At 40.1% G+C, this 19,279-nt stretch overlaps 1 protein-coding gene across 1 annotated transcript in view; it reads left to right on the top strand.

Annotated features, from left to right (window-relative positions):
- Positions 1-19,279, top strand: part of LOC146989984 (myocyte-specific enhancer factor 2A-like) — a 41,573-nt gene that overhangs the window by 12,153 nt on the left and 10,141 nt on the right. Inside the window, exons 2-5 of the mRNA XM_085767196.1 lie at positions 5,510-5,705; positions 9,268-9,471; positions 18,042-18,176; positions 18,644-18,842. Coding sequence (XP_085623322.1) covers positions 5,652-5,705; positions 9,268-9,471; positions 18,042-18,176; positions 18,644-18,842 — 592 coding nt within the window. The 5' untranslated portion in view covers positions 5,510-5,651. The remainder of the gene's footprint in view (positions 1-5,509; positions 5,706-9,267; positions 9,472-18,041; positions 18,177-18,643; positions 18,843-19,279) is intronic.

Genomic DNA, 19,279 nt, shown 5'->3' with positions numbered 1-19,279 from the left:
CAGTGATTTATGGTGGCCAATCCATCAGTTCTCCCTGTATCACATAGCCTAAGTGCACCAAGCTTTGTTGGGTTACTTGAAGGGAATGGTTTGATATTTTGTGAAAAATTACTTTTTCACTTTCATGCAGATTATATGTGTAACATGATCCTAGTCAGTGGTCAGCATGGTAAACATGAACCTACAACCCGTAGCTTAGCCAAAAACTTTAGGAGGTTGGGAATGGCTGGTTTGGCTTAAGTCCAACTATGAAGCTAAGTAGTTTTCGTTGTTTTGTTTTTTTGTTTTTGACATCTCCAAGCCCAACTAACTACAGTAGTTACTTACCTAAATAGTTGTTTGGCTTGCTTTTCCCACTTACTTCCCGTCTTCATGCTTTCATTTGGTTTGGCATTGATCCTTTGATCCACGGCAAACCGACTTGATGCCAGGCTGGTGAATTCATTTGTTTTGGCTTTAGTTTTTCATTCAAGGTGTGGATAAAACAGATCTACTAACCTAGTTAGTTAGTTAGGTAGTTAGTTAGTTAGTTAGTTAGTTAGTTAGTTAGTTAGTTAGTTAGTTAGTTAGTTAGTTAAAACCTAACTTAGCTGGCTGTTTGGCTTCCACTCTGTATGCCAAGCTTAGCAAAATGGTGTTAATTTAGCTTTAATGTGTGAGAATGGTATTGATCTTACTTTAGATAACAAAGTTAAGGTGTTAAACTAATCTATCAAATGCTGCAAAAACTGAAGCCACATACACAGAGGTAGAGGACAATGTTGTGGACAGTGCCTTAGTCTCCATTCCAGTCTCCACGTATACTATTTGTCTTTCCTCTTTCTTTCTTTTTGCAGTTAAACTAAAAAATTCTGTTTTGGTGGTGTTTTTTTCTTCTTTCATTAAGTTATTACTTCTAATAAAATGAGGGTCTATGGTTTGTTCAGGCTCAATTTGATTTTTGACTTCTTGTCTGGTTGCATGTTTATTATTCTACTGTTACACTGTCACTTGATTAAATTGTTGTTGATGGAGTAAGAAACTTGTTCTCAGCTGAATGAGAAATGCAGTGGTGGTGGTGGTGGTGGTGGTGGTGGTAGTGTGTGTGTGGGTGTTATCTGTGGTGGGAGGGTTATTTCCACTGCTCCCTGTTTGACAGATCATGTAGGTGGAGTAGTAGTCAGAGCTAACAGGAAGTTAGTGGAAGGGTTTTTCTGTGAGTTTTGCTGTGTCCAGTCCTGCTGTGACCACTCTCTGTTGTAATCGATACTATTGTCTTTCCTGTCGGAGCTATCGGAGAGCCTGAGACACACATTAGTTGATATCTGTGATAGCACTGTGATACTGGGTTTTTAAGTGATGTTGTCAGTTCTCTGAGGAGAAGACAGATGGTTTGACATTCAGTTATTCATGGACAGATGAACATCATGCAGCTCATCAGCAACACCCTGTTCTCTTTCAAACTCCCACTTTCTACACTTTCAGAACTGCCCAATACAGTCATAGGTCACGGTCCTCTGCTGTTACCACAGAGCATTTCTGGACTATTGCTTACTCATATGACAATCGATGATGGGTATAAGGTGACACTATCAGTCACAAGGCGCTGAACAAAACCTACAAGCACATCGGAATCTTAATTGTTTTTCATGTAAAGTCTGAAAACACAAGTTAGTGGTTTTACAGGAAGTTGTGTGCCAGGTTATTTGGCTGGGTGCAGCAATGGTGTTGAGTCTCAGCTCATTGCCTCTCAGTACCACAGTGATGACAAGATGGATTACTTTATGAACGCGCCAGACAAGATGTCCCCCCTGCTTCCAGATGTTATGCTAAGCTAAGACAGCTAAAAGAATGTGTATTTCCAAAAATGTGTTTATTTCATGTGAATAAACATGGGTAGACTTTTTCATAGGCTAGCTAGTATGGCAGTGAAACATATCAGCCATCACAGCAGACAGAGCAAGAACATGTATAATTTCCCCTCATGGTGCCATCATAAGGCATTCAGAAAAGTTCAATTTGCCTAAAACACAATAAGTGACATTCTCCTATTGTATAGGCATAAAAGCTATAAAATCCTGTGCAATCCAACCTTGGAAAAGTGTGTTTCACACCCTAACAAAGAATGGTCACGCTTCCAAAGATCCACAGGAATTGGATTTCATGGGTGAGATAAAGAGGAGTGCATTTGGCTGTGAGGTTCGCTCTGGGGGCTTAGCACTTCTTGTTAGGGATACATTCAGAGGCAGGGTGTATTTTGAAGTTAGAGACAGGCGTCGAGAAGGTCAGAGCAAGTATAGTAAGAAAACTGCAGAGCTGTTTCATTGTAGTTTGATTTTAATTTATTTAATTAATTCATTTAGTTCTTTTCAGGCCTTTAATATGATGCGATATAACTAAAAAAAGCACTATTCAATACTTGATCACAGAAATATCATACTGATTCATTTGTGACTCATTTTTAAGTTGTGTTGTTTTTCAGAGTTTATAATCAATGTTTTGATATACAATCTAAAGGCATTTAGCATATTACCGGAATTACTCAAAAACATTAAGAGACTCAACAGAATTTATTGTGTAAACAGACAATTTAGTAAGTAGCAAATGTCAGCCACTGAAAGGCCATACGTGGTTTTAAATCTATATACAATGCAACGGCATTATATTAGATTTAGAGTCACATTAGGTGTGACTTTTCTTTTGGCTGTAATGACATTATAATAAATGGTCCAGCCTTGCAGATGTCTGTGTGAGTGCTGGTTGCTGCAGACTGTTGGCTCGTCTCTCTGTGTTGTATTGATTTTCACACCAGCCAGATAGAGTTTCTGCCATAGTAACATATTACATCTTGGCTGATCAGGACAACTTGTCTGGGAAGCACATGCACAAGAAGATGTAGAACAGGCAGCGGTAATGCTCCACAGACTCTGCAGTCTGAGACATAGATTAATTGTCCAACATAGAGAGGGCTGTCTGCAAACAGCTGGTAAAGTTGTTCTATGTTGTATTCTGCATGTAAGCTTCCATTTCTCACTAACATCACAATAACAAAGCAGTCTCAGCCAGGGCAGCTTGATGTCAGTGTGCCAGTGAATCTTAACCTTTAACACACTGATCATCTGTTAGGTCAGCCCTGTCTCCTAGAAATGATATTAATTTTACTCATTTCATTTGTAAACATGTTTGGCACAAACTGTATTGCCTCTTGAGTTTCTTTGCAAAAACTAACCAGCCATGTACAGGGTATGAACCGTTTCTGGTGTCACTGTCGGATCCCTGATCACCAGCTGTAGACTCGAACATAATAATGATGATAAAAAAATTAAATAAAAACAAGCCATTATGTTTCTAATAATAGGAAACAAATTAGTAATATATGCAGGGTTGAAGTAGTTGATTAGGGGTCTGAATTTCTTCATAAGCAGCAGTTTGATGACTCTCAAGAGTCAAGAGTGATAATTGAGTTTACCTCTCAATTTAATTTTCGAAACCATTTTGAATTTTGGTAATGACTGAATGGAAGAAACTTTTGCAGTTGTGCTAAACTTTTTACTCTCTTGCAAACTGAAAATAGACATCAGAGTTATGTTTTCTGGTGTTTTAAAGTAAGGCACTGTATTGATGTTACAGTATTTATTACATAAAATAAATAAAACCACTCACTGAAGGCCCCAGACATCAAATCTGTCCTGAACAAAAACAAAGTAGCAGTAACAAATGTTAGATGTATGCAGCAGTAGCAGCAGTGTTAGTGTCAGTCCCTGTTTCAGCCTTTCGATCACAGCAGACAGGAGAGCAGTTCTGAGTCAGTTTGATTATTGTGATTAAGAGTGTTTGTTGCAAAAGCCGGAAGATTATGTCTGAAGTGCTAAAAAGTGGCTCCTGCTTTTCCAGGGCTTAACTCCTAACTAACCAGTGACTCTATCCCACTTCAAGGATTTAGCTCATTCAAAATAAGCAATATAACATAACTCATAACCAGACATGAAATGTCTCTCTTTTATTGTGGAAATGAAAACTCAGAAGAGTTGTGTTGTTCTTTCCTTTTCAAAATATTTGTGTCTTGCCATCAAATCATCCAGATTGTAAAACAGATAAATCCTTGTGACCTTTAAATCCCAAATATGCAAGGAGCCTTTGTTGCAGTGTGTATATCCTGAACTGACTTGGCAGGGTCAGCTGGGATCTGGGCTGGAGAACTGGAAGGGTTAGATGATAACGTGCAGCAAACCAATCACTATCACATACAACATCACATAAATGTTCAAGGATGAAAAAAATTAAATTAAATATGCGATAGAAGTACATTTTCAATAGGAAGCAATGAAACAATCAGTCAAATGGAACAACACCAGAGTACGCGAAGGATGACTTCAGGAAATTCGGCTTTAAATGTATTTTAAATCAACATGGCATTTTCTATTTAATTTTATTTGTTCTTCATTGATCTGCTGTATGGAGCATTTTGGTGACTGGCACTCAATTGTATGATCTTTTATCAAATAAAGAGGTCATTTAAATCAGTAAAAGTCACCAATAAATTTCCACTAGTGCATGACAAATGCATTTGTCCCATCTCCCAACCCTGAGAACTGGGTCTGCAGTGGGGGTTTTGGTGGCTCAGCTCTGGGCTCCACATGCTGCAGTAATCCAGAGAGGGTTAGGATAAAGCCTGGCTTCGCCTCACTCTCTGCCTCCTCCCAGATCAGATGAGATTAGGAAAGAGCTAAGGAGCTCTGGGGGAAGGCAAGGCTGAGAAACACTGAGGCTGAGGAGGGACACAGCAAGGCAGGTGGGCACTCCTGCAGGAGGAGGAAACTGGAGAGCAGAGGCGAGTTTACTCAAGACTGCAGGGTTGAATATGTTGATGCACATGAAGGAGTACTGCTGTGGAAGATAGTTTGGTGACAGACAAGACAAGGTGCGTAAAGAATTAGATGGTCTAGACTGAATTTAGAGTTTTTCTTGGTGTGTTTAGAAAAGATCCAATGTTTGCATGTGAAACTTAAAAACAAAAGACCAAAAGTACTTTGCGAGAGACTGCGTGGGATGAAGGGAAGACTTTACTATGGCATATATTTTTCAACAAAATACTGTTTGCATATGGGTGTGAATCCAGTGAGGGATCACTGTTGCTTGATTAGCAGCTCCTTGGTGTGACACTCATTGCTGTCAGGTGAAGATGCAGCTGTTCTGCTGAGGCATCTGTGTATGAGAATGTGCTGTAACAAACTGAGGAAAAAGGCAAATAAAGAATGGAAGCAAAAGCTGAAGACTCACTGCAATAATGATCCATCAGGAGCCTTCAGACTGACACAGATTATTGTCTGCAGCACTGTAATCTTTAGTTCATATTGTTGCCATTTGAAGATATGTGTAAAATCAAATTCCTGTGTTTAGCAAGCTGTGTAGGTTCAGTGCTGCTCCTATATGCACTATAAGATCTGTACAAATATTGACATTGTTAATGCTTCGGGTCTGAAAAACACTGGGATTAAACTAACTCCATCTCTGCCATGCTCTGTTTCAGCAAACCATGCCAAGCTGATACTGGAGTACCAGACTGACAGTGGGACTGGGACGTGCTGTATGTGAGGATCATTGGTGGAAGCCTTCACTACCTGGAGCCTACTGATATTCTTCTTCAGCTTTTATTGGAAGGTGTTTTGGCAATGGGGAGGAAGAAGATCCAGATCACCCGGATCGTAGATGAGAGGAACCGACAGGTCAGAGTCCCCTTCTTCTGTCTTCTGTTATAATAATACTGCACCAAAACCTCTGGGTAAAGACCTGCCGTGAACAACCGCTACTGCACTGACTGTACCAAACATCTCCTCTGTCTTCTTTGTCAGAACATGCAATGTGACAAAAACACACACTGTATTTCTGCCGGAAAAAAACAACATGTGGCTGCAGATTTTAATGTTTTGGTTGTTATATTTAGTTTTTCATGGTATCTGATGTGTTGATATGTGGCCTCTGAAGAGCCTCTAAAGTAAGAGGTTATTTTTGTATCCAAAAGGAATAACACAATAGCCCTTAGATGTTTTCATTAGAAAGATCAAACAATATCTGGATGTGATGTGTAAGTATTACAAGGTTTATATTAGAACCACTTTGTGACGGTATCCCTCAAGGAACCTTTTGTGGATCCCCTATAGTTTCAATGTAAAGACCTCCTAAAGACTCTTGTCAGCTGTTTTTACTTTTTTTGAGAGTGCAGTGGTCACAGCTGGTGGCGAGGGCAGTAATTTGGGGTTAGCTGGGTCCAAACGGCACCCTGTCATTAGCAGGGTGGGTCAGCGTTAGGGACACACAGTGGCCTTCTCTCCTCGCAGTCTCCTCGCTCAGCCACACTGCTGCCCACTGGAATCCCTCTCTGTCTGTCTCCTCTATATATATCACCTCCAGCAGCACAACAAATACCAGCCTGTCTGGAAGGAAGGCACAGGCTCTGGAAATAGGGATGTGGCTGGAAAGTAAATATCTGGGATGATGTTTATATTTGATGTTTGGTTGTCTTGGCCGGAGCATTTTTAGATAGACAGTGCAGTAGCTGTCGGGAGTGCACTATCACTGGAGCCTGCTGTATATTTAGGTTCCTGCACTCTATTTTAGGAAGTTCTTTTATCTGTCAAGTGCATCAAGTGTTTTCAGTAGTTTTTTCCTCTTTCCTCAAACTATCACACCATTACACACTGTGCAGATTATACGTTGGTGACATTACTTTAGCAGACAGACGCACCAGCGATACACCATCCACCAGCACACACACACATATTCTAAAAGAGGAACAAGGTAGTTCTTTGTTATCTCTTTTCGCAGACACATATTTGTAAGTCATGCTGAAGAAATAATGAATGTAATTACAAACTTTGTTAAAAAGGAAACTGATTTCTCCGCCAACAAATGCTAACCGCTCTTGGAACCACAGTGAGAACAGCAGCGTCCATTTTTACCACTATCATTACTGTAATGAGATGCAACATTAATTCAGTGAGAACTGCTGCTCCACAATGTTTCTGGCTTTAGTGCAGATGTTCAGCTTGGATGAACGTGAACTCGGTTCTTTGCTGTCTAACTGGAACATGTGATGTTAGACACTCCAACATCTTAGACCATTCAAAAACAAATTATACTGTCCTGGAGACACATGACATCATATCATCCCCATTGGGGAATGTTAAAATGTTTTAAGAAGACTATACTTTTATGACCGAAGAGGAGACTAAATCACTTGTTAACGATACTGTATGTCGTTCTCTCACAGCTTTCCTCTCTTAGAGAATATATAAAGCTATAGTGCTTCCTTAACGCTGCTCTCTATAGTTCCCTGGGTAAAAGCCTCCAAGTGGGAATGGAGAGTGGCTGTAAGATTTTGGGTCCCACACATTGAACCTAACAACTGACATGCTTTGGTTTTTAGTTAGACCGTGTCTATTTAGTCAGTTATCTGATAGTATTTTAACCTACATTGGCAAGGCAAATTTATTTGTTTAGCACATCATCTAGACGGAGATCATTCAGTGTGCTGAAGAAGCATCAAATAGAAGAAAAAAGCATAAGGGAAAGGGTAAGCATAAGAAAACAGTACATAAAGGTATTGAGGGAATTGCTCTCTTTTCTCCATGTTAGTTAAAGCCCCAGCTGCTGCAGCAGCATTGATAGAAGCATTTAATGTTCTTCGTTCATCTTCAAGGTCAATGCTCAGAAATTTTAGACTGAACTGAATTTTGTGTGTGACCAGTGAAAACCCAGTGATGGTGAGGAGGTGTCAGGAGAGCATATAAAATAGCTTGATTGTTCAATTCAGGAGCATATAGGAGCAAGAGGAGCAAAAAAACACTGGAGAGGAGTGGGTGTTCACTTCCAAGTTATGTTTATAGAATAATTCATTCTTCCCCTCAGTGAATTGCAACATTTGGCAAAGCAAAACCCCAAAACTCGGGTTGAAACGGAACCTGGAAAAAACTGCTTTTAGACAATCAAGTGTGGATGGATTATACCGTATATCGTGTTGCAAATCACTGAATCCTGCTTCCACATGTCCATGGTGTTGAAGAACTTGACAGTTTTTTTGGATGAAGTTATACTTCTCTGTTGGTATCAATATTTTCTCTTGTTAATGTTTTGAAGAATTAAGACTCCTAACCTTCCAACTGCTGTTAAGTTGCCTGAAAAAGACCTGAAAAAACTGCCCATGAGCTGCAGAGAACATGAAGTGGGCCGGCATGAAGCGCATGAAATACACCTGATACTGCTAGAACTCTTGGAGGTGTGAGACAATGTGAGAGTCAGAGGAAGTTTATAGATATGAGTCAGGATCCCAGAAGCTGTGATGGAGGGCAGATGCAAACAGCTGACTCACTGCAGGGAGTTAGCCACACACCAAAGAAGGAATGAAGGCATGACGGATGCGTGACCTGTGGGTTGTATGTGGACTTGATGTGGGCTGTAAGTTGTTCACTCTAAACAATGCAGTTTGGTCAAGGTGTGTGTCATGGCTAAGGGGAACATGGTTGATTGCTGCTTGTCACAGCACAATACAACACCATCTACATGGTTTTATGTCTTCAAGTAGGGTGTAGTGACATTATTTGGACTTTCTAGGAATATAATGACTATGAAGTAACACCTAAGGGTGGATGTCTTCATAGTAATCATTGAGGGAGGGGAAACATACGGAGTTGCTTTACCCACCCACATTTCCTTTCATTTCAATTCAGTGGGATTCCATTAGAGACAATTTTCCAGGTAATTGCCCCCCTCTTGGGGGAGGTCAGCCTCTTACACGAGGACCTCCCACCTTCACAGGTCGCCTCCTTATTCCTGTGCCTTCAAGTGTGACAGTGAAACATTCTCAATCTCTTTTCTGAGTCCTTATTATCAATTGTTCTGGATGAGAGCAATAAGAGCAGTAACAACAGCAACACACCCCTCAGATAAGAGGCTGCACTGGTACCTCCTCTATTGACATCAGCTATTTGAATTTCATCACCTAAAATATTATTATCATGATTATATATTTCCACACTCAATCATGGAAGATAAGAAATTGATGAGAATTACAATGTGATAGAACGTTTAATTCTGCTTCTCTTGATAATCATTGTGTAGCTTCTGGCAAGACATATTTTTAGTACAACTAATTGGGTGTCAGGAAATCAATCAAAAGATCATGCTTTGAGAGTAACGAAAAATAATTCAATCAATTATTTTCAGTTTTCCATGTGAACTCTTTGGACAGTTGAAGGGAACTTGACTGATCCTGAGCGTTTGTCTTTCCAGGTGACATTCATGAAGAGGAAGTTTGGTCTGATGAAGAAGGCCTACGAGCTGAGTGTTCTGTGTGACTGTGAAATCGCCCTCATCATCTTCAACAGCTCTAATAAGCTGTTTCAGTACGCCAGCACGGACATGGACAAAGTCCTGCTGAAATACACAGAGTACAACGAACCCCACGAGAGCAGGACCAACTCTGACATCGTCGAGGTGAGTGCTGGTCATGACCCCATGTCAGTGCTGGTGTTCTCAACGCAGAAGCTGACAAACATATTGCACAGAGCAGCAGGGTCCTGTATGTGTACCGTTTTGAGTTTGGTGAGAAAATGTGAGCGTTGTTTGTCCTCTTTGTGTGGGTGGCCTATTAAAGCCCACTGTATGCTTCAGACAGTAGAAGGATAAAAAGAAGCCTAAAAATACAAATAAAAACATTAATACAGAATAGACAACATTAAAAAATAATAAGAAAACAGACTGTAAAACATAATGTGTAATTAAAGTGCAACATTATTACATTACAGCAGTGGAGATGAGAGCAGTTTGTAGTGTTACTGTCATCACTCAAAGATCCCCATCTATGATTACACCAAGAGTCTTTGATGCTCCAGGCAGGCTATCCCAAATAGAACATTTTCAATCTTTATTTAGTTGGAGTGGAAGTTTCGCTGCATCTATCGCTTTTTTAAGGCACAGACACAAGGAGTCAGTGAGACTGAAACCATTAGGTGTAAATAGTGTTGTGAGTGTCAGTAATAGACAAGAGGTGAAGTGCAGTAAGTGAAGTAGAGGGGATGAAATAAAGAGCTAGAGAAACAAAATCACTGAGTCAAACATTATTGAGGCTTTACACTCAAACTCTTCACGATTGAAAATCCCTCAGTGTTTGTTTTTAAAGCTCCGATGCTGCTAGCATCCGTTTTGAGGATTAGGGAAGGAAATGACTGTAGTATGTGCTTTAGAAAGATGAATTTCCTAGAAAGCATAGTGACTCAGGATTCATCAGAACGGGTCCAGCTGTGTCTGCCTTCAGTGCTCGCTACATTAGGTGTTAACGCACTCCAGTTGTAGCTTACCCACTGTGAAGAACGTAGATGTTTCCAGTGATAAGATCCATCCATCCACCCGTTCTGCGTGCTCCTGCACAACCTCCGTCATCAGTGTGGTGACGCTGGCAGTGTTGCATCATGGTCCCTGAGCAGTGCTATCCTGTCCCTCACAGCACGTACTCATAGCAGCTGCCATTAAAAATGAATGGTCATCTTGACTCATGTTTTGGCTGTTTATGTAAGCTTCAAATGCGTGTCTTCCTTGCTGAGAGCCTGTATTTACTGCTCCCACCCATCCTCCTTTACACACACACACACACGGACACACACACAGCAGCAGCACTGTACCAAATGCAAACTGGGTGTAAAGGAAGCTTAACTTCCTAAATTAAGTGTTTGTTTTCAGAAATGCCTCTTCCCACTTCCTGGAAAGGAAAAAAAGCTTCAGTGTTTCAGGGGAACCAATAGCTTTCTTTCCTCACTGTGTAGATTCACACTTAAGTAAATCTATTATAGTCTGTATAGGACTGAAAGTGATGAACTGAAACTGAAAAGTTGATTTCATCCTCTAAAATAGTCATCCCCAACCTTTTTTTACAGATGATATCAAACTGATCTCCAAAACAGCTCAGATGAATGAGATAAGATTCAGTGAAGCACGAAAACACAGACATGATAACACCATCCATAAGATAAACATCCAAAAAAATCTGCTTTGGAATCAGAGGGGGAAAAAGAAGCTTCTTAGTAAGTAATTCAGGGATAGCAGTCACCACATCAAAAACAAACAGCCACTTGAAGTAGCTCACATTTTCCAAAATGCAAACAAACATGGGCTCAAGTAGCCTATATAGTATATGATGCAAACAAAGCTGGCAGTATAACTGAACTTACAGCTGACTAATAATTGTTTGGTGTTAGGAAGGGGTGGGTATGTTTGTGTATTTGCTTTACTGTATGTACATTTGGGATATATAAGTTTGGACTATTCATCTATAGTTTTTCTATAGACTATTCTCAGAACCAACCTACTCTAAAACAGGGTGAGCTACTGGTAGCCACCTGCTGGAAACCAATGTCGATATGCATCAATAATATTGCCTGTAAGGAATCCAAAGAAAATATTCCCATCTATTCTCCTGCTGTAAACCACACACAGACACCTGTGTCAGCCCTGTAGCCTCTAGCAGCATTTATTTGCCTACATCAGCTCTCATTTGTTTCTTCCCACAAATGTGACATAGAAACACAACCTGATCAAAACATACCCTGAAAAGTGGGATGTTGCTCTTTTACATATCGGTCAGTGCATCTGCAACATTAAAGCATGGAATTTGACTATGTGTAAAATAACACGCCGCTGGCTGCAGCAGGCAGCCTGCATGTCAGGAGGGGTCAGAAGCTTCTGTGGGTTCATTGTTGTTGTTGATGTAACATGATGTTTGCTGGTGATTATCTTTCCACAACACAAACACACACACACGCAGCTAACAGGTTCCTTTGTCTCACACACAGGCAGCCTCCGTGTGGTTGTTCAAGTATGTTTTACACAGTCAAATTGAAATTTGAGTTCCACTCACTTAATAATCCAGTAGCCATTGTTCTTTGTCATTTTCATAGAGGGGTGAATTCACTTTCAGCTGTTTTGATAACTCGGCTGTCAGGGTATTTTTCCTGTTTAATGCAAGACTTTGACAGTTAGAAAAATGTGTTAATTTGCCATCTTGCAAGTTGGATGAGAAGACTGAAACCACTGTTATGCCTGTAACAGCCAAGAAATAAATAAGTTGGTGAACTTTTGAGGTGCTGGTAGGTGGATTTTGTTACCTTTGAACAGAGCCAGTCCAGTGTTTCCAGTCTCAAGTTTACCATGCTAAGTTACAGATACAGTAAGGCTGGTATCAATTTTATCCATCTGACTCTTGGCATGAATGTGAATCTCAAACTATTCAAAGCTTTGACATCATTCAACCTTTGGAAAACCCCAGAATACCAAACTAAGCCATCTTGCTTACTCAGAGATAAAGGAAACTTTTTAGTCTATCTTGCCATTGTTGCATTGCATTGCATTTATTCCCATAGCCTATTTGTTACTTTATGTTTATGTTGTTTTAACACACCCTCTGCTCACAGTGTGTCAAACAAACATTATGGTGATGGCACATAGCCATACTGTCCAAACACAGCATTGAGTATTGATTTAAATCATTATTAGTATTATCATAATTACTTTGTTGAAATTCTTGAAACAAAACAGGTTTCCACAGATCTAGTTGGAATCAAGTCATGACCATAAGTGGTTTCTGAGCAAAAGTTCACTTTTTTCAGTTTGACTTTAAGCAGCAGGTTCTTTTGAAATGCGCTCCACAGATCAACCTCCATATGGTGGAGACAAACGTGTAACATCAACCTGACACAAAGACTGAAGCCAAGAATTACTGTGTGTGTGTGGTGTGTGTGCGTGTGTGTAATGATGATGATCTGCCAGCTATAACAACTACAAAGTCTCGACTGCTCAGCTAATGTCACAAAACAGATTACTTTTGTCATAATAATGAGACAGGTTTGTGTGCTGCAGAGTTAAGTTTCAACAATAACAGAGCAGCCGTCCAAGGTATGCAGTGCAGTCATCTCAACCTGCAGAGCACAGAGATGAATGAGAACCACTAGATCCACATTTCACTGAAACACAGACACTGTGGCATGCAGCATAGTGGTTGCTCTTGTTTAGGCCTATACGATAGCCTGCCTCAATCTGTGGAAACTGTGTGTGGACTGTATAAGTGTGCGAAAGTGTGCGAGCTGAGCTTATCTCAGCCATAGATGTGTCGAATCACATCTCAAACACTCCCTTGTCTGCCCTATTCTTAGCCTACGGGGCAGTCACCCGACTGGAAAAGACTCACTGCAGGGTAAGAGGGAGCCTTATTTTATCTTTGATGCAGTCCCAACAGCAACAAGGCATCGCCCTCATATGTTAAGATGCTTAATGTTGCAGCCCGTGCCTCATGGTGGCAATGATCCAGATGCCTTTAGTGATCCACTAAATCCGACTTTGACATTTGAGATGATAAGGAGACACACACTCAGATGCCCCAGCAGACACTTTAAGATAGTCTTAAGTTCCCAGACATGATGTAGTGGTTTAAACCAGCATCTGTGGAGCCACTTATAGCCCTTTGGGTCTCAAACCAAATCCCTTCAGACCTTTCGTTCTTGGGTCTACTCTGTGTCCCTTTCTGTCAACTGTCCACTGTCCTTTCTCTAAAGAAAACAAACAGCTTTTTTTTTTTTTTTACAGGGCTTGGAACTGTAAAGCTACCTGAGTATGTTGTGAAACATATAAGACACAGGAATGATCACATGATTGGTTACAGCTGTTCTCAAAAAACAACAAAACACTCCCTTTTCCCTTTTGCTTGTAAGGTCAAGATGAGTTCACACAGGAATCAGGGAACGGCTATACAGTAGATAGAACAACCAACCCCTGATGCTGAGTAATCGAAGACTTCCCAATATTGATAATAATTGCTGAGTCAGCTGCACCACTAGCACATACCTTCACCTGCAGGTCATGGTTTCAGATTGACAGTTTGATAGAAAATGTCCTGCATTTTTTTCTATTTATTTTCATGTTATTAATTTTCACATGACATGAATTTTAACTCTTGAAAGCAGAGTTAGGTATTTGGATGACACATAAGTGCCTCTTTGATACACATATTAGCAGATTATGATCCCAGGTTATATATCAGTACCTCCTTGAGATGAGATTGTAATTAAAATGTTACTTGATACTTTGGTGCTTTATTGTAGCAAGGGCAGTGCAGTGAAGAACTTGATGAATGGCAAATAGTACAATACTTTTTCCTGTGAACAAATGAATGAATTAACTTTATCATATAGCATCATTCATGCAGACAATGCAGCTCAAAGTGCTTCATGAAATCACCGATGGATAACTCATTCTCCACCTGTCATTTTGCCTGATAATTGCTAGCTCTGCGACACATAAGGTCACCCTCCTATAATTAGACCAAATGGCATAATTGTCAAACGTCAACTGCAAAAACAGGCAGGTTGACAGGTTTAGGGAAAGCTTGTCCTGTGCTGAACAAGCCAAACATTGCATTTTGCTATTGGAATTTTTAAAATGTCCGTTTACTGGAGCGCAGAAAACGAACAACCGTCCAACTGAACAGGAATTGAGCGTGTGACCTCTTAAGTGGTCACCAGTTGTTAAAGTAGAGTTTCAGGCCTTTGGTGAAAATAGACTTGCAAATGTGTGTTTAAAGCGTCTAATAACTACAAGTGTCTGGGAATGCAGAGGACATGTGGTGCACAGACAGTCAGCTGGCTGCCGTGTCGGCCTGTCAGTCCATCCTTTTCACGCCATCATCTGTGTAATCTAATGAGGAGCAGGGATGAGATGATGGATACCAGAGAAGTGATGTCATCATCCTGACATGACACTGGTATGATTTTTTTATTGTGAATCCTGGACCATACAAAGGTCCAGGGGGTGCTGCTGTGGACCAACATCCATCAGTTCAACCAGTCATGGTTGGACTGATGCGGGGCACATTTAAGTATTTAAAATCATAAAAGCTTCTTTTTCCGGCAATCCTTTGTTTTTGTAATTCATATTAATGTATTAACAATGGATCACACAAACCTTTATAATATGAAGCTTTGTCTCAGCTCTGTGGAGGTTTTCCTGTGTCCTTTAGCTCATTGTTCCAGTGTTACAGCCTATAACTGATCTGACTTTCATCAAGCTCATTTCCTGTCCTAGCAGGGAAAAAGAAACTCCAAAAACCCCACTGTGTAATAGGCAAAGTTTGTGACTAGCTGGTAAACAAAGTGGAGCATTTAGCAGCTCAAGAGGCATATATCTCCCCCAGCTAAGAGCAGAGTGAATATTGGATCAGTGGCCAAAGACATGACTCAATGATAGCTATTGTTGCCCCGTCTGCATGTCTGAGTGTTTGCTAAAAAGATCTCCTTATCAAATTAAGTTCATAGTGTGTTAAATGTTGTGTTTTTTGTTTGGGGTGGGGGGATGGAGGGGGGGGGGGGGGGGGCTCAAGATTTAGACACTGCATCAACTATATAATCTGTATCAGGGGAAATCTGTGACAAGAACAGCTCCTTGCCACATCTTGATAGACCATGGGTCCGAGTAATAAAATGATAGAAACCTTTTATCACCAGCCCATGAGCAGGATATTGATGTTAGGATGTGCAATGCTATGCTATGCTATGATATAAAGTGACAAGCTCCTTTATACAAAGAGGATGAGCAGCGTTTTACTAAAACGTAAACTCCTCATGTATTAAAAATGTTAATTATGTTAATGTTAATTAAAAATTCTAAACATCTACATGTCACAATTTTCAGTTTCATATTGTTTTCTTTCTGTGTATGGTTTGGCATTGCTGTTTATAACTGATTATATAGCACATACACACAATTATAAGTGACCTGATCTCAAGTTGTTCCCTCCTTAACGCAGCATTTTCTCTACCAATACTGCCTTTCTGTTGTGCTGTAGCTATTTGTGAAAGCAATAATAATATGATCCTCCATGGACAGGGGTGTTTGTGCTAATGAATCTCATTTGATGGCTATATCTCTGTGATTAACAGCCAACTCTTTGCCTTTTATTTCCCACCCTGCACCACTTTAAAGACCCAACCAAACCCAAAGTTGTTTCAGGGCCCCTATAAAAACTGTCTGCGTGCGCTGGTCTGCTGTGTTTAATAGGCTGATGTGAATGTAGATGAGTATGACTGGGATGTAGAGCTGCATCTTTCCAGAGGAAAACTCTAGATGTCTAATGTCTGGACCACTCTGCTTCAAAGCTCATAAAGTCAAACATACTGTCAGAGCAGAGTAGTATACAGTCTGTGTAGGCAGCTGTTACGCTACTGTACATGCAAACTCTGAATGGAAGAGGCAATTATTGTTGTGATTTATACAGTAGAGCACAGAAAATCACATTGCCCAGAGAATAATTAGAGGAGTGGTTCAGTGTCTCAGTTAAGAGCATATGACTGTTTGACCTTACTCAGACTCATACTAATTATATGTCACACCTCCTGTAGGTCGAACTATCCTTATTACTGTGTTGGCACAGTTAGATAGAAAGGGGGTTTGCTCTCAAAGCAAATTAGGTAAGAAGTATTAGTTTGTAGTGAAGAATAGGTTGTACTTAGATGTACATATACATTTAACTACCATTAACTGTCTTCATAGATAAAGGTCATTGCTAAAGTCAACATAACTAACATACAAATACTAATAATAATAACTTGGCACCAAATTTCATGGCAATCAATCCAATAGGTTGTGGAGACATTTTGCTCCAAATCGTAACATGTAAATGTTACCAGGTGGTGGTGAACAGTTTTAGCTGCTGGTGACACTGAATGAACAAAACAACAAAGGCCCTGAATGATGGTAACCAGCTCCACTGTAAAATAGGTAGGGGTGTTTCCACATGGACTACAGTATGATAGAAAGACTTGTGGTTGATAGAAAGACTTGTGGTTGAAAATTAAACAACTACAAGGGCACTCAGAGAGAACAGACTTATGCCATGTACTGTAGGTCAATGTCAAACACCATAAACCAGACCTCAGAGAAAACAAATCTGATTCTTCGTAAACAACACATATCTGCCCCAAAATGTTGGTCGATGCCCCATCTCTCCACCAAGTTCAGTGCAAATCAGTTCAGTTGTTTTTGTGTAATCCTGCTCACAAACAAAACAGACACCGGTTTTCACAGAGGTTATTACAGTGCTTTATTTTCTACATTACTGGCTCTATGTTTTCAGCCCATGAATGTTCTTAATGGATTCTCCAGAGATACACTCAGATAATTAAATGCTCGATAAACATGTGAAGTAAACCAGCAGTCGGTTGGTTCGCTTGCAAAGTTGCTGGAAACATTTTTTCAAATAAAACAGAAAATGTGTGATGAACCAAACAATGGCTATGCTTTTGTAAAGTTTTTTTTTTTTGTGCAAGTAAAGCCATTAAAGTTCTACGTTAAAGCCATTTAACTACAGAATAAAATCTTGTTTACACATCCACACTGATTTAAGAATGAACACACAAAGATTATCTGAACTGTATTTACACAGCTGCTGGAATGTAAATATGGCCTTGGCACCAGAGACGTATCCGTATTTCTGTAACCTCTTGAGAATCAGATCTGGTTTCTAGTCTCCTTAGTGGTTAGTTGTCCTTCCTGCTCTTTAACCACATATTGAATAGGGACCAACCAGAACCATACACATCCTGTCTGCAATACCTCAATTTTTGACAGGGACAAATGTTGTTATAGAGAAGTAATCAATTATTGCTGTATTACGTGTTCAAGCTGGTTTGTGTCAGCTGGGGTCATTTTACATTTGTAATAAAACAAATAAAAAAGTGAAAATAGACTACTCTGATATGAACTGCATGGTGGACAATGTCAGAATAAATGAGATTCCCATCAGAAGGAGTTTATTAAAAGATTCAAATATATTTGTAAATCATTTTAAACATAGAACGGCTGATGATTTATGAAGTGTGAAACTGCTTCTGATGGATCTCTGTTCTCAGTAGCCAGCTTACTGCTCTATGTGGCTTTATAATGAATACGGTTGTAATTCCCCCTTTTTCTTAAAAACATTTCTTCTCTAAACTCGCCTTCCCCCCTTGTGCTTATTTCACCCACAGGCCCTAAACAAGAAGGAACACCGAGGCTGTGACAGCCCAGATGGTGACGCCTCCTACATCCTCACCCCCAATACTGAAGAGAAATACAAGAAGATTAATGAGGAATTTGACAACATGATGAAGAGCCATAAAATTGTAAGCTGCATTTATGTTTCTTGTTCTTAACCTTTGTTTGCTCTTGCTGTTAAACTGACAGATCATATAGCCTTGCTCATTAATACCTTAAGGAATGTAACATTCAGTGATTGCACGCCCACACTTTCTCTGCAGGGACTTGAACTTTCCCATCCTATATATCCACTTAACTTTCTTTTTTTTTTGCATTTTACCCTGAGACTCTGATGTTTTTGGGGGATTTGTTAGAAGTTTCCTTCCATCTTTTTCTTTAACTAGGAATATGTTGGGCAAAAAGCCATTCGTGTCATTCAGTCATAAATCATGTATTTGACCCTTATGTTGTGAGCAGAGATGATGCACCCACCCACACAAACTAGTAGGATGAAGATAAAATGTCAAATGAACAAGATGTGTGTTCCTGATTAGCAGTTAAAGAATTAGTCGAGCTCATATTTACATGCCCTTCTCTGTCGCTGTCTCTCTAGAACACAAACCTTCCACAGCAGAACTTCATGCATGTGGTCCCAGGCAGCATGCCATACAGCCCTGTTGCAGGAGGAGGTGTGACTTCCCAGGCTCTCGCCTCAGCCACAGCAGCTCTGGCTGACAGCGGGATCCTCTCGTCACATCACTCACACCTCCACAGAAACTCTCCACAAAGACCTTCCAGCACTGGAAACACAGGTGTGTACATACAGTATGGTTGTGTGTCATGTTCCTAACAACAACCTATTTGCATTGCTGTTTGAAAACAAAACTCACCGTCAAACTGAGCTGATGACATTCAGGTATAGCACGTACAACATGTGTGTTCATTTAAAGGTTGCCTTTTTGTCTGGATGGAACTTGTAGTCATGGGAGCACCATCAAGCAGAGGAGGGGGAGAAAAACACATTCACACGTACAATGGACAGGAACAATATCCCCTATCAGGCCTAGAGCTACACTCAGAGTTCATTCCCATTTTCTAATTAGTGAGTGACACCAAATTGGACAAAAGTGTGCAGTTTGTCTGTATTTACTGAATATGAAAAGAATATAAAAATAATCATGATCAGGAAACAGAGGCTGGCAAAAAAAAAAAGTATGGGATACAAACTGAAGAAGAAATCAACGATCAC

This window comes from Trachurus japonicus, chromosome 3 (assembly GCF_045865225.1).
Source record: "Trachurus japonicus isolate A0001 chromosome 3, Traja_1.0".
Taxonomy (NCBI): Eukaryota; Metazoa; Chordata; class Actinopteri; order Carangiformes; family Carangidae; genus Trachurus; species Trachurus japonicus.
This window is presented reverse-complemented; position numbering and strand designations above follow the sequence as displayed.